At 36.8% G+C, this 13,934-nt stretch overlaps 1 protein-coding gene across 1 annotated transcript; it reads right to left on the reverse strand.

The window, feature by feature from the left end:
• Nucleotides 1-10,879: 10,879 nt before the first annotated feature.
• Nucleotides 10,880-13,585, reverse strand: LOC109212335 (UPF0481 protein At3g47200-like). Its single transcript, XM_019375965.1, has 2 exons — nt 13,548-13,585; nt 10,880-12,348 (listed from the first exon to the last, which is right to left on the reverse strand). The coding sequence occupies exons 1-2, from the start codon at nt 13,576-13,578 to the stop codon at nt 10,997-10,999; spliced, it is 1,383 nt and encodes a 460-aa protein (XP_019231510.1). The 5' UTR covers nt 13,579-13,585; the 3' UTR covers nt 10,880-10,996.
• Nucleotides 13,586-13,934: the final 349 nt, after the last annotated feature.

Genomic DNA, 13,934 nt, shown 5'->3' on the forward strand with positions numbered 1-13,934 from the left:
GGTGTATTGATGATTGTTTGTGGATTGTAACTCTAATTTTATGTATTGAAGAGTTTTGGATGATTTAATTGTTGTATCTATATTCACTTGTTCATGTAATCAAGAGAGGCATAACTTGTGATGTATTTGCATTATATTGTTGGTTGAGTTCATTAATTCTTCGAAGTAACCGAAAGAGGAAAGTTGAATCATTGATTAAACCCAGTTGGGAGAATAATTGTGATGACCCAAAAGGTCATCTTCTGTTTTAGAACTCGAATCCGTGTTCCGAGGCCTTTAAAACCTCATTTTATCTCTCCTCAATTTGTGTGCACAGTTCGGGCGCGATTCCAGAAAGCCTTTATTTGTAAAATTTATGAAACAACAATTTTTGGCTTAAAAAGTTAAATTTTGTTGACTTCGGTCAACGTTTTGGGTAAACGGACCCGGACCCGTAATTTGACAGTTCTGGAAAGTCCGTAGTAAAATATGGGAGCAGGGCGTACGCCCAGAATCGAATTCCGAGGTCCCAAGCCCGAGAAATGAATTTTTGATAAAAATTATAAGACTGAAAATCTAAGGAACTAAAGAAATTGATTAATATGTGATCTCGTTGGTATCGGGCCCGTATTATGGTTCTGGATCCCGTTACAAGTTTGATATAATATTTAAGTCATGTCTGTGAAATTTGGTGAAAAACGGAGTTGATTTGACGTGATTCGGACCTTTGGGTGAAAAGTTAGAAGTTTTGAAACTTTCTTGAAAATTTCATGCAATTTGGTACTAAATTCATAGTTGTAGGTGTTATTTTGGCGATCTGATCGCGCGAACAAGTTTGTATGATGTTTTAAGACCTGTGTGCATGTTTAGTTTGGAGCCCCGAGGGCTCGGGTGAGTTTCGGATAGGCTACGGAGTGATTTGGAACTTAGAAAATATTGCTGGTATGCTTCAGCTTGTTGCAGGCCCCTGATCTCGCAATTTCGAGATCAGGTATCGCAATTGCGAGCGCTGCAGGGTCTGCATTTGCGAGCCTTTCATCGCAATTGCGATAAGAAGGCTGGGCCGGCAGAGTTCACAAATGCAAACAAACCTTCGCAATTGCGAAGGGAGATTGGGAGGGGTAGGGATCGCAAATGCGATCTTTTGTTCGCATTTGCGAGGTCAGTGATCGCAATTGCGACACTTTCCTCGCATTTGCGAAGGCAGTAGGATTGTGAAGGCTTCGCAATTGCGATAGCCCCTTCGCAATTGCGAGCTTCGCATTTGCGAAGCTCAGGTCACAAATGCGACATCTGCAGTTGATAACTTTGGACTTAGACAGGATTTCTCACTCATTCTTCCATTTTTCAAAACCTAAACTTCAATAAGCGATTTTCCTAAGGCTAGTTCTTCCCCAAATCATAGGTAAATGGTTCTTAACTCATTTCTTTCAATCTATTTCAACTTTTTACAAGATTTCATCCAAGAGTCTAGGGTTTTTCATGGTGAAATTGGGTGTTTTTGGGTAGAACTTAGGAATTTCGAAATTTGGGGTGTTGGATCTCAAATTGAGGTCGGATTCCAAAACCAATTGTATATCCGAGCTCGGGGGTAAATGGGTAATCGGATTTTGGTCCGAATTTTGAGTTTTGACCAAGCGGGCCCGGGGTTAATTTTTGACTTTTTGGGGAACATGTTGGGAAACCTATAACTATGCATTGGAATTGATTTCTTTAGCGCTAATTGATGTTATTAATTTAATTATGACTAGATACGAGTGGATTGGAGGTGTAACCGAGAGATAAAGCGGTAATTGAGCTTTGAATTGTCTGTTGGATTGAGATAAATGTTTGGTCTAACTTTGAATCGAGGGATTTGGGATCCCCGACTTAATTGCTATGTGAAATTTTATGTGTGTAGCGTATAGATGTGGTGATGAGTACCTATGCGCCGCCAAATTACCTGTTTAACCTGTTCCCTTCCCCGTTCCTAATATATTATTTACCTGTCTTAACTGCTACATGTGTATTGATGATTACATGTCAATTGCTTCATGATAGATGTTGTCTTCTTTATTGAAGGCATAAATTTATCCGTAGTTTCATTGTATTACATTATTGATTAAAGTTGGTTTATCGGTGTTTCATGACACATGTTGGTTGGTCGCGTTGTGCAGTAATAACCGATGAGATTTCATAATTGTATAGATTTCCGTTTGGTTTGGTTTGAGGCATACATATTGTGGAGGGCTTGAGCTAAATTGTGTAATACTTGTTCTTATTGTGTGGTTGGTACTGATGGTCTGGTAGGATTGGGTTGCACGCTGCAACAAGGAGTAATAAGGGCGGACATATGGGATCGGGTTGCACGCCGCAACAGGAGGAATAAGGGTGATGTATTGAGGAGTAATAAGGGTGGACAGGTGGGATCGGGTTGCACGCCGCAACAGGAGGAATAAGGGTGATGTATTGAGGAGTAATAAGGGTGGACATATGGGATCGGATTGCACGCCGCAACAAGGAGTAATAAGGGTGAATGTTCATATTGTTATAGATTATATGGTGGGATCAGGTTGCACGCCGCAACAAGGAGTAATAAGGGTGAATGTTCATATTGTTACTGATTATATGGTGGGATCGGGATGGGCGCCGCATCTTTTGTTGTTTAGGTATTCTTCTTCTGCTGTAAATTATTCCTGTAGTATTGTAACTCTCTTAAGGATTGGTTATAGCTGAGTACTGGCAAGATGTTTGGGTTCCGTAGTTACTTTATTGCAAGTTACTGTTTCAATTCGTCCTGTATTTCCTTTTTGCTTTATTATATACTGTTGCAAGTTAAATTGTGTATGCCCCGTCATAGCCTCGTCACTACCTTGTCGAGGTTAGGCTCGGCACTTACCAGTACATGGGGTCGGTTGTACTGCTACTGCACTCTGCACAATCTGTGTAGATTTGGAGCTGGTTGTGGCTGATCGAGAGGTCGGTTGCAGGCATTCACCTAGGAGACCCAAGGTAGTCATGCAGGCGTCCGCAGGCCCTGGCGTCCCCTTCTATGTTCTTTACATTTCTGTTTTATTTTCTTTCGAGATAGATGTACTTTTCTTTCAGACTATTACTTGTAGATATTCATAGATTGTTCGTGAGTTGTGACACCGGTTTCTGGGTGGTAACTGTATCGATTTTGATGATGGTAAAAGGGCAATCAGTTAATTATGTACTTCCGCTTTTATTTTTGTTGATTTAGTTTTTGTTAAATTTTATTTATAAAAAGTAAAAAGGAAATAGGTAAATAGAACTCTAACATTGGCTTGCCTAGCGAGGGTGATGTTAGACGCCATCACGGTCTCGACAGTGGGAAAAATCGAGTCGTGACAATAATCGAAAGAGGTTTTCCTAAGGACCAATCCACTACACATTCTTGCATATCTTCACAGAGTTTAATTTGGTTCATCTTTTGAGGTTGAGACTTAATCGAGAGATGAGTTTCTGCAATACGTTTGAACTAATAATCGAGTAAATTCATGAGACTCACTTTAATATTAGAAGTGAATCATATAGAGTTAGATCCCAAACAATCATCTTGCACTTATCATATCAAAACCCTATCTTCTACCACTGATAACCTTATTTGCTTAACCCTTGTCTCGATAGTCACTAGTCAATAGCTTTAGATCCTTAGTTAATTTTAATTAGTAATCATATAAATCTCAACTGCTGATCATCTTGGATAGCAATCAAGCTAAAAATTACAAGAGCACCATTTAACTCCAATCCCTGCGGATACCATATTATAATATACTATCTTTGATTATTGAGCATAATTTAATTGTGTGTTTTGTGCTCGTCAAATTTTGGCATTGTTGCTGGGGTTGTCAATCAATAGTGTTTGAAATAGTTTGTAGTGTTAATTCAGGAATTTTTCTTTTTATTTTATTCTATTGTTCTCTTTTTACATTTGGTGTTTGTTGACTGCGCGCAGGTTACAAGTAAGATTGGTGTATGACTCGAGCGTGTGTGAAAGAAGTGCTACCATACGAGCCTAAGATAGAAAAATAACTGTGACAACTGAGGAAGGAAAGAAATCTCACCGAGACGTTAGAAAAAGTTGGGCAATTCTCAACCAAAGAAACTATGGTTGGAAACAGTGATGATAATGTAGATTTGGCTGCGAGAGAGGCAGCCCAAAAATGAGAACAAGTAGGACGGGATGCTGAGGAAGCAGCTATTAGAGCTGCACATATTATCTATGAAGAAGAGAGGGGTCGAAGAATTTATCAAAATCAACCCTTGGCTGCAGATCAGTTTTAAAATATAGCTCCCATGCCTAGGAGATCACTTGGCGATTATGCTAGACCGATATACATTCAAGTATTATCAAGTGTTAGACCACCTCCAATTGGAGCAAACAATTTCGAGTTGAAGCAAGGGTTGCTTCAAACCATTCAGAATTGTTGTGTCTTCAGAGGAAAGATGAATGAAGATCCAAACACGCATCTAATGGACGTCGAGGAGATTATGAAAACCTTTCAATACAATGGGGTGTCACAAGATGCAGTGTACTTAAGGGCATTCCCCTTTTCAATAAAAAATAATGCAAAGCAGTGGCTTCGAAGCTTGCCCAATGGATCGATTAGAACATGGGAGGCGATGACCAAAAAATTTCTTGATAAATATTTCTCCTCTCTTAAGACGGCCAGGTTTAGAAGAGAAATCCATAACTTTTGCCAAAAAGAGACCGAAAGTGTTTTTGAAGCATGGGAGAGGTTTAAGGAGATAATTAGAAAGTGACAACATAGTGGAATTGAACTCTGGATGCAACTCCAGGACTTTTGGGATGGATTGATACCAGCCTCGTGTATAACACTAAGCAATGCAGCCGAAGGCCCTTTATTGAAGAAGACTCCAGAGAAGATAGTTACAATTCTTGATGAGTTATCTGAAGATGCAAATCAATGGCCCTTTGAGAGTGCTGAAAGAAGAAGACCAACTGGTGTTCACCAAGTTGATGCAAATACATTTATGCAGGTACAACTTGATGATATGGCTAAAGAAATACGAGAGTTGACCTTAGCCACGATACAAAGTGAGCCTCACGCAGCTTGTGATATATGTGGAAGAGGACACCCTACTCATGAGTGTCAAGCCTCAATTGAGGAAGTGAATGTTGTGGGAAATTATAATTTTAATGAAATGGGTTAGAAGCACCCCGGTTTTTCATGGAGTTCACCTGGGGGTACCGCGAATGCATGGCAACAAAACAACCCCAGATTTCAGGGACAAGGAGCTCCTATTTTGATGAATCAACTGAGGCAGCAGTTTCAGCCTCAACAACCCAATCAGCCTGGTCTAGAAGATCTAGTGAAGGCCTCCATTGTGAAAACTAATGAAAGATTTAATGTACAAGGGGCAGCAATTCGAAATTTAGAGAAGCAAGTGGGACACATTGCAACGTTATTATCTTAGAGGGTTCCGGGAACTCTCCCTGCTGGTACCGAAAGAAATACCAAAGAAACAGAATGTTGTAACCTTGAGAAGTGGGTGTTTATCCTACTAGAGGTTCAAAGTTGATTATGAGATTTTCGTATTTCCACTAGTTGGCATTGATAGTTACGGTGAGCCATGCAGGATTGAGATTTGCATAGGCAAGGTTATGGTTTAGTTTCGAAGGGAAGGTCATTAGTTCTTGAAGGCATGGACGATTGTAGGTGTTTAAGAGAATGATAGCACTATTTTGATGTCACTTGGGTAGAGTGAGAAATTTTGGAGGTGCATTGTGTTTTGACTTGCAGATGGTTGACTAGTGTTACATTGATCACTTGGTTTTGAGCTGTTGAGGTTTATGTATTTCTATGTGGCGCAGAAGACCTATGTGAGTATTATTTGTATGGTGATTGTGTATGAGTGATGTATCATTCATTTGAGTAGTGAATTTGGGATCGGATATGGAGTTTCCGATATTCTTGAGGTCTAGAGACTTAATGTTCACGTAGGTAGACTATTCCTTGATTGCGGACTGTGAAGATATGATAAGAATTGTATAGCTGATGGTATGTGTTATGGATAGGTTGCTATGGACTTTTGGATGGCTGCTTATTTGTTTGGGGATGATCAAAATTGGTCTGGGGGCTATTTGTAGGCCTAATAAGACTGGGTATTGTATATCAGACGGGGTTTGCTTACTCTAACACAACTGTTACCGTAGGTATATCATCAGGCATAATTGATGTTATTCGTGCCCTGCTCTGTGTTATATGCTTCTCTCTTATACTACAACGGGTTGTGAGGCTACTTGATTATTGCACGCATTTTGTAATCCCATTTAGGCCTTATGGAATTATATTAGTAAGATGGCTTTTATTGTGTTGATTTGCTTATTACACCTAGCTGTGCTTGCCTTTTTTTTCGGATTGTATTATACCTACGTACCTCCCCACAGTTATACTTGTGCACTCTATCGTATTTGATGTTGACGCATATGTACTTAGTGAGCACGAGCATTATGGCTCAATGGGTATCTCTATGTGGTGTTTGGGAACGGGTTGCGCCCGCAACGGAGTTATGTGGGATACCCTTCCTTGTGTATATTTCATGTACTGTTTTTCCTTTATGAGATGAGTTCATGAAATTATGTTTTTGTTGTTATATCAGTTGTACTTGTTGGATAGTCCTCGTACCTAGTTTTCTTTCCATTTTTAGACATACTGGAGCTATTGCTTGTTTAGTGCACGAACCGCGTTGTGTGATGTTCCATGTGGCTTTTGGTGTGATTGTCAGTTGGGATGCTTATATTGAGGGAGACGAGATTTTTGACTTAGGATTTGCACTGTCGTGTTGGAGTAAGAAATGTTTGGAAGAATAATATCATATTTGCGCTCAGAATTTGGCAATGGTCCTTGTCGGACGAGAGAAATCCACGACTTTTTGATTGGGTGATTAGTTATTAGTTTGTACATGTTTCTTTCATCATTGACAAAGTATGAAGGTTTGGAACAAGATTTTATGTGATATGAGGTTTGTTACTGGTACCAAGTTTGATAATGGTCAGTTAGTGTGGTAAGAGATACTGCTATAGGAATATAAGTGACGAGCTACATTGTGTGGTTATATCTTGTGAATATATTTATGATTTGTTTCAGCTGGTTGAGATTGATACAGTATGTGGATGCGAGAATCGAATCTTAGAAGGAGTCCTGGATATTGAAATTTGGTTCTAAAGCTTATTGGTTACGGTTAGAGGAAGAATCATAAGTCAAGATTGTATCGATGGGATTTTATGGATTGAGATAACGTGGGATCACCCATGATTATGTGCATGGTGGGTTTATATAGTGATTTGATGGCTTTGAAACAACTCTTGGTACATTCGAGGACGAATGTATATTTAAGCGGGGGAGATTATAATGACCCGATCAGTCGTTTTAAGCTTTAGCGTTCCGTTCGGTGGTTTGAGACTTTGAGTAGCTTCATATAATGTACTATGAATTATGTGTATGGTAGATTTTAGTTTTCTAGTGGTTCAGGATTGATTAGGAAGAATAACTCTCGATTTGGAAGCTTTAAGTTGGAAGAGTTAACCAAGGTTTGCCTTTTGGGTAAACGGACTCGGAATCGAGTTTTTATGATTCCAATAAGTTCGTATGATAATTTTAGACTTGTACCTGTGTTCGGATTCAATATTAGAGGTTCCTAAAAGGATTCACCACTATTTGTCGAAAGTTGAGAATTTAAAGAACTTAAGAGTTCATAAGTTTAATCAAGAGTTGACTTTGATGTTATTATACTCCAATTGGTATTCCGAAATTTTGGATAGGTCTATATAGTTGAATTTAACTTCTGTGCAAATTTTGGAAGTAATCTGAAGTGTTTAAGTTTGATTCACACACTCTTTTGAAAGAATAAAGATTTAACAACTTAAGACAAATTCTATTCGGTTTGAGCCACAATTTTTTTGTGTGATGTTCCTGTGGGTATTTTAAGGCTTTAGATAAGCTTGAATAATATATTTGTACTTGTTGGTATGATTGGATGGGGTCCCGAGGGGCTCGGGTGTGTTTTCTATCATTCGTTGATAAACTAGTTAAGTTAAAGATTTGGAGTTTGGCCATGGTCAATATCGAGATAAGACGACCTATTTTGGTTATTTTGAGTGAGCGAGCAAGTTCGTAGCTTATTTCATGATTGAAATGCATATATGGTTTCTATCCAGGAGGTTTCAAATGAGTTCTGGGTGCTAAAATGAGATTTTTTTTATTGCTGATTTTTTTTTCTAGTGTATATAATTACAAAAATGTCATTTTTGTCCCTGAAATTTTCGAAGTTTCTTTAAAACTTCAAAACATCATATCTCCCTTATTTTAAGGCCAAATTGTGTCATTCAAAAGGCTATATTGGGTGTAATCTCGCAAGGATTATGTTGATCTTATCAAATATGAGTTTCGGGGTCAACTAGGATCTGGTTCGAGCTGGAATAGATGCTGTATTTTTTTTTAATTGTTCAGCAATTTAGTCACTTTTTCTCACAAGGTTTCTGAGCTTGGATTTGAGTGATTTTGGAGGATATTTTCACAATTTGGATTGGGGGTATGTATTTTTTACTCAGATTTATTTATATTTCATTATTCCAACCTTGAATTTAACGATTATTTGATGAATCAAATAGAAGAAATTAAGAATTTTAGTAAAAACTTTTCTGAATCATAAATTGATAATTTGTGGGTCGATATGATGTCGGATTTGGATGAAACACATATATTTGAACTCGTATCGGAATGGGTTTTCAAGATATTTGAGTTTTGTCAGGTTCCGAGGTGCGGGCCCGGGATTAACTTTTTGGTTTGACTTTTTGATTTTAGTTAAAGATCGAAACTTTATCTTTCGGAATCGTTTTTATGGCTTTTATTTATTATATTAAGTTATTTTGCATAGATTCGAGCCATCCGTAGGTTGAGCACAGGAAGAGCTTTTAAGAGTGTTGATTTAGCTTATTTAAGGTAAGTGTCTTGCCTAGCTTTGTTGGGGAAATTTTTTCCTACTAAATGATATTGTTTGCCACATGCAGGAGTGATGCATATACGAGGTGATGAGTGTATAGGCATTTGCCAGGGTTTCCATTCTCGGAAGGGGGAATTATATGCTTATTTGTGCTTCGTTGAACTTAGTGATTCCTTGACTTATACTTTATTTAATTTTATGACTAATAAACTCAGTTAACTATGTTAGATATCATGTTAGAACATATGACATCTTTATAAGGTTTAATGTGTTCTTTTCAGACTGTTTACATACCCAATTGACCGTAGCATCATGAACACCCATTTATGCATGTTATTGTCTTTCTACCTTAGCTTCTTTATCTGTAATAAGAGATGAGGATTGGGACCTTAGGTCTATGTCTGGCACGAAAGTTATTTCTATGCGCTTGATATGATGTTGGTATAATGAATTGTTGTGCAGTGTAAGATAAGATTGGTCGATTAGTTGTTACCGTATGAGAAGAATTAGATTTTTCTGTTATGATTACTCAATCGTTAAACACTTACATGTCCTACTTGGGTTCCTATGATTGTTGTTGTTTTGTATATTTCTTTCTTTTTTGTACTCTTTATATAGTTATCTCTGCGTTTCCTAACTGGCATATTATTGTGATATCTATGTTTCTGCTTTGTCATTACGATTGCCCTGTGTTTTTACTTGATTTATTTCTGCTACATGTTCTTTTCTAATTCATGCCTTTACTGTTATTTGCCCGTACATATTATTTACCTATATTTGTTGCGTGATTTACTTATTAGTTGTCTTGACCTGTTACATGCATCACTTACTACATGCCTTCAAATTTTATATGTGTTTGTTTGCTATGTGACTCTACATGCTACGTGATTTCACTTCTTACACGCCTCTACATGAAACTTGTTTTATTTGACGTAGATTCTTTCTCAGTTCATGCTCTATACTTCCTTGCTTAGCCGGATTGGGTGACTTTTTGATTGGTTATGTATTTATGCTTTATGGAAACTTTGGTTTTAAAATGTGGGAGATTTGTTGTGGGGTGCTATGTTACTCACCGTACTTCGTTCGAGTTCGTATTTCTAGTTGAATTCCGCTTGTTAGTTTCCTTGATATTACGTTGTGAATATCCGAGCTTGTTTTTGTTAGAATAGTCTCATATGAATCTACATTGATACATAAATACATATATATATATATATATATATATATATATATATATATATATATATATATATATATATATATAGCCACAAACGGATATTGGTATTATTTTGTGGAATTGGGTTGCACGCCACAATAGATATTGGTATTATTGTTTGGGATCGGGTTGCACGTCACAACGGTATATATTTGTGGATAGGCTTGCACGCCGCAACGGAGAAGATAGACATGTTATGACTGTTCTTGATTGTGTTCTATATCTATGTTACACTGTGAATTGAGCATATGTGATATTCTAGGACCCTCTATCATTTGTATTCTTGTTTCATTTATTTCGTAATTATTCACTTTCTTTCTCGTATTGCTCTTACTGCTTATTATCTACACAATAAAATATGAGTGAGTATCTTTTGACTAAAAATCTCGCCACTATTTCACCGAGGTTAGTCAAGATACTAAGTACATGAGATCGGTTGTACTCATGCTACATTTATGCACCTTGCGTGCACATCTAAGGAAGTTACAATGATTAACTTAGCTCTCAGTGTCAGATTTTTTTTTATTATTGGTCTTTCTACTCAATTTTTATTTCTTCTATCTCGACTATACTTACAAAAAGATTATTTGTAAATTCAATGATGTCTTTTATAATTGCGCGAAGCGCGAGCAAATTAACTAGTCATGAATATATTAAGAAGTACGTAGAAAGTCAATTGGGATGGGAAGAAAATCAAGATCAACGATAAGAAAGTGAGCTCGGAAAATTTGAATCTTATTATTGTTTGCAAGCAAATGGAAAAAGGTACAACACACAATACAGGATTGTATGGAAGGAGGACAAATAAATCGACAATTAAAAGAATTGAAATCAAGATCCTCCTTTTGAAGGGTGGACTGCACAGTAGGTCTGGACAATATCTGAACAAAGGAGGTAAATAGAACCAACCAAAGCAATTATAGACCAGGGACTGTTAAAATATGTATTTTTCAATTCAGACAACCAAGTCCTGGTTTTGTTGTTATAGTGATCCTCGATATTCCTTTTCTCCTTGTAGAAAAAAGATTCATCTTCTGTGCCATAAGTATTCAAAGATTTATAGACTTCTACCACTTGTTCGTCACTCCCTAAGCTGTTCATTAAAATTTTCTTTTCTCGCAGCTCTTTGACATCCTCTTGTGAAACAATAAGTGATTTCATGAAATTCACGTAAGCAGTCACAGCTTTATCGGTAAAAACATTGGGACAGAACTCATAAGCAATCATGTTCATGAAAAATGATCTGGTGTAGGGAGAAACATACCAACATGGGAGTTTGAGCGTTGCAGAGTGACAGAATTCAGCGGGGCTAAACCTTACGCCATTTAAAGACGCAATCTCGCTAGGCCTGAAATGAATGCCCTTTAGTTTCAGATCCGTCACTGAATGAAACACATACCCCCCGCGGCCACGAGTTGACGTTTGATCTTGTCTACAGCACCAATATTCAAGACATAATCCCAACTTGTTGAAAATCTCACAGAAAGAATCACAAGGACGTGCACGTGGTTGTTGGACTTCCCCGGTGCCAGTGACGATTGCTCTTCGGAAAATTTCAAGAAGGTGAAGGGGGATATCAGTTGTCCCCTGTTTATTATCTTTCAATGATCTTATGTCCTCATCGAAGAGTATGTTAAAACAAGAGCTTTCCGCCGTCTTTATAAATCCTTTTTCATCTACAGGATGTCTAGATTTAGCCAAGATCATGAGAATTCTGAACGGTACCTGATTTTCAAGCAAATATAAATCACGTTTACTTAGGGTATAAACTGCAGTACCAAGATGCTCAATTGTCTCGCTCCGTTTAAATGTCTGTTCCCATGGTCCTATAATATTTAGAATGAAGCATGCGTCAAGGAGCATCATTTCAGCAAAATAAAAGTCATCATAGATACACGTGAATTCTTCGAGGTAACAACTTTTAGCATATTCAATTTCCTTTAGAATTTCCCCGAGGAAGAAAGCTTTGTCTTGATTACTCCCTTCAATGAACATGTCTAGTGCCATGGGCTTGAAATCCTGAACAAATTTGAGCTTCTCCTTTCCGTGGTGGTAAGGCCCAAGTGAAACCACTTTAGGATCATAGTCACCGCTTTCCTTATTCTCATCACTCAGGAATGAAGGAACCTTTTGTATTTGATTCCTTCTAACTTTAGTTGACTTATCCGGTTTCATTTCAGAACCTTCATGAACAGCATGAATAGGCAATATTTGTTATAAGTAGTGAAATTAGACCAGTTATATAATATATAAATTTATTGTGTTGCTCTTTTTGGAGCAAAGAATGCATCCCTTCTTTTAGTTGTAGAAACCACATTAATTAATCAAAAAATTAAAGAAAAATTAAACTTGAGTTGAAGGTGATGCCAATTAATGAATGAACCAAGTACTTAGATGTCGTCTAGGCGAACAACTAAGAAGTACATTTTGATTTATCTATGCATTTTGTAAGCATAAAGTAATTTTAAACGAAAATCAGTGAAAAGTCATAAGTTCGTCAACCCTAACTTATTGCTTGCTTATCACGCTTTGATTTGACTAAACTCTTCCCTATTTTATGTCTAAATTTATAATTAATCCCCGAAGACCCCTTGCCAAAAAAAAAAAAAAAAAAAAAAAAAACTCCTAAGACCTCTCCATTATGTTTCTGTATTCGTCTTTTTTCAACACTAAAGATACTTTTAAATTTATACTTTTCTGTAAATAGCTTTATATGTATTGAGGTCATTTTAACAAAAAAGTATGGTTATTATATAAACATTTTTTAACTAAATATACCAATTTTTTGTAATTCATCACTTTTATATGCATTGCCTGTATATTTGTAGTTTTGGTTTAATACAGATCACTATATAGTCCAGAATTTAAGACGATAGAAAGTAAGGAAATAGAAAATCAAACGATGAATTAGTGCATACATATAGAATAAATTTCCTGAAGACAGGTGAAATCTATTTCATATGAAAACTTTCGATCACCTAAAACCGAAGCCTAAAGGAAGAAAAAAGATAATTAAAAAGCACTTTGTGGAATACGTTTTTCTCCCTTAAGTTGATGTTTTACATTATTCTATTTATCTTTGCATGCAAGATTATAGAATCACAAACAACAAAGGATGCAAGCTTTAGGCATTTTCTTTTTTAGCTTTAGGTATTAAAATACCTTCTAGTTGCATGCAGGGAGTTATGCTTGTGCTCTTTTATTTTTATTTTTATTTTTGGTCCGAATTTGCCTTTCGGTCTTGATCTGAGCACTCGTCTAACTACTAAGAAAGCTCGGAAAATTTAAAAACTAAAATAATGAAAGAATTCTTGATGCGTTAAGAGGCATACCAGGAAATTAAACTAAAAAATACATTTCTAGAGTAGAACACGTTACATACCAGTATAGTAGGGTTTTGGGTGCTCTTCCATTGAGATGTTTGATAATAGTTCAAGAATGTAGCCATATTTAAAGGCTTATGAAGGATGGAATATTTTAAGCCTTGGTTCCATAGTAAGGAATAAATGTTAAACTTCCATAGTAAGGAATAAATGTTAAAGTGTGATTGGGGGTGCTTCAAAAGGAAATAAAGACATACTTCCTCCGTTCCAATTTATGTGAACCTGTTTGACTAGGCACGGAGTTTAAGAAAACATGAAGACTTTTGGAATTTGTGGTCCTAAACAAGCCAAAAAGGGGCCCAAAGTATTTGTGTGGTTATAAAAGCTTCTCATTAAGGGTAGAATTGTAAGTTTATCTAAATTATTACTAAATTTAGAAAGGGTTT

Source organism: Nicotiana attenuata, unplaced genomic scaffold (genome assembly GCF_001879085.1).
Source record: "Nicotiana attenuata strain UT unplaced genomic scaffold, NIATTr2, whole genome shotgun sequence".
NCBI classification, from domain to species: Eukaryota; Viridiplantae; Streptophyta; class Magnoliopsida; order Solanales; family Solanaceae; genus Nicotiana; species Nicotiana attenuata.

Bases quoted from the DNA above. Each gene is read 5' to 3' on its own strand.
- LOC109212335 (XM_019375965.1), bottom strand. From the start codon at position 13,578: ATGGAAGAGCACCCAAAACCCTACTATACTG. The intron at 12,349-13,547 runs GTATGTAACGTG...CTGTTCATGAAG, and splicing joins CCCAAAACCCTACTATACTG to GTTCTGAAATGAAACCGGAT.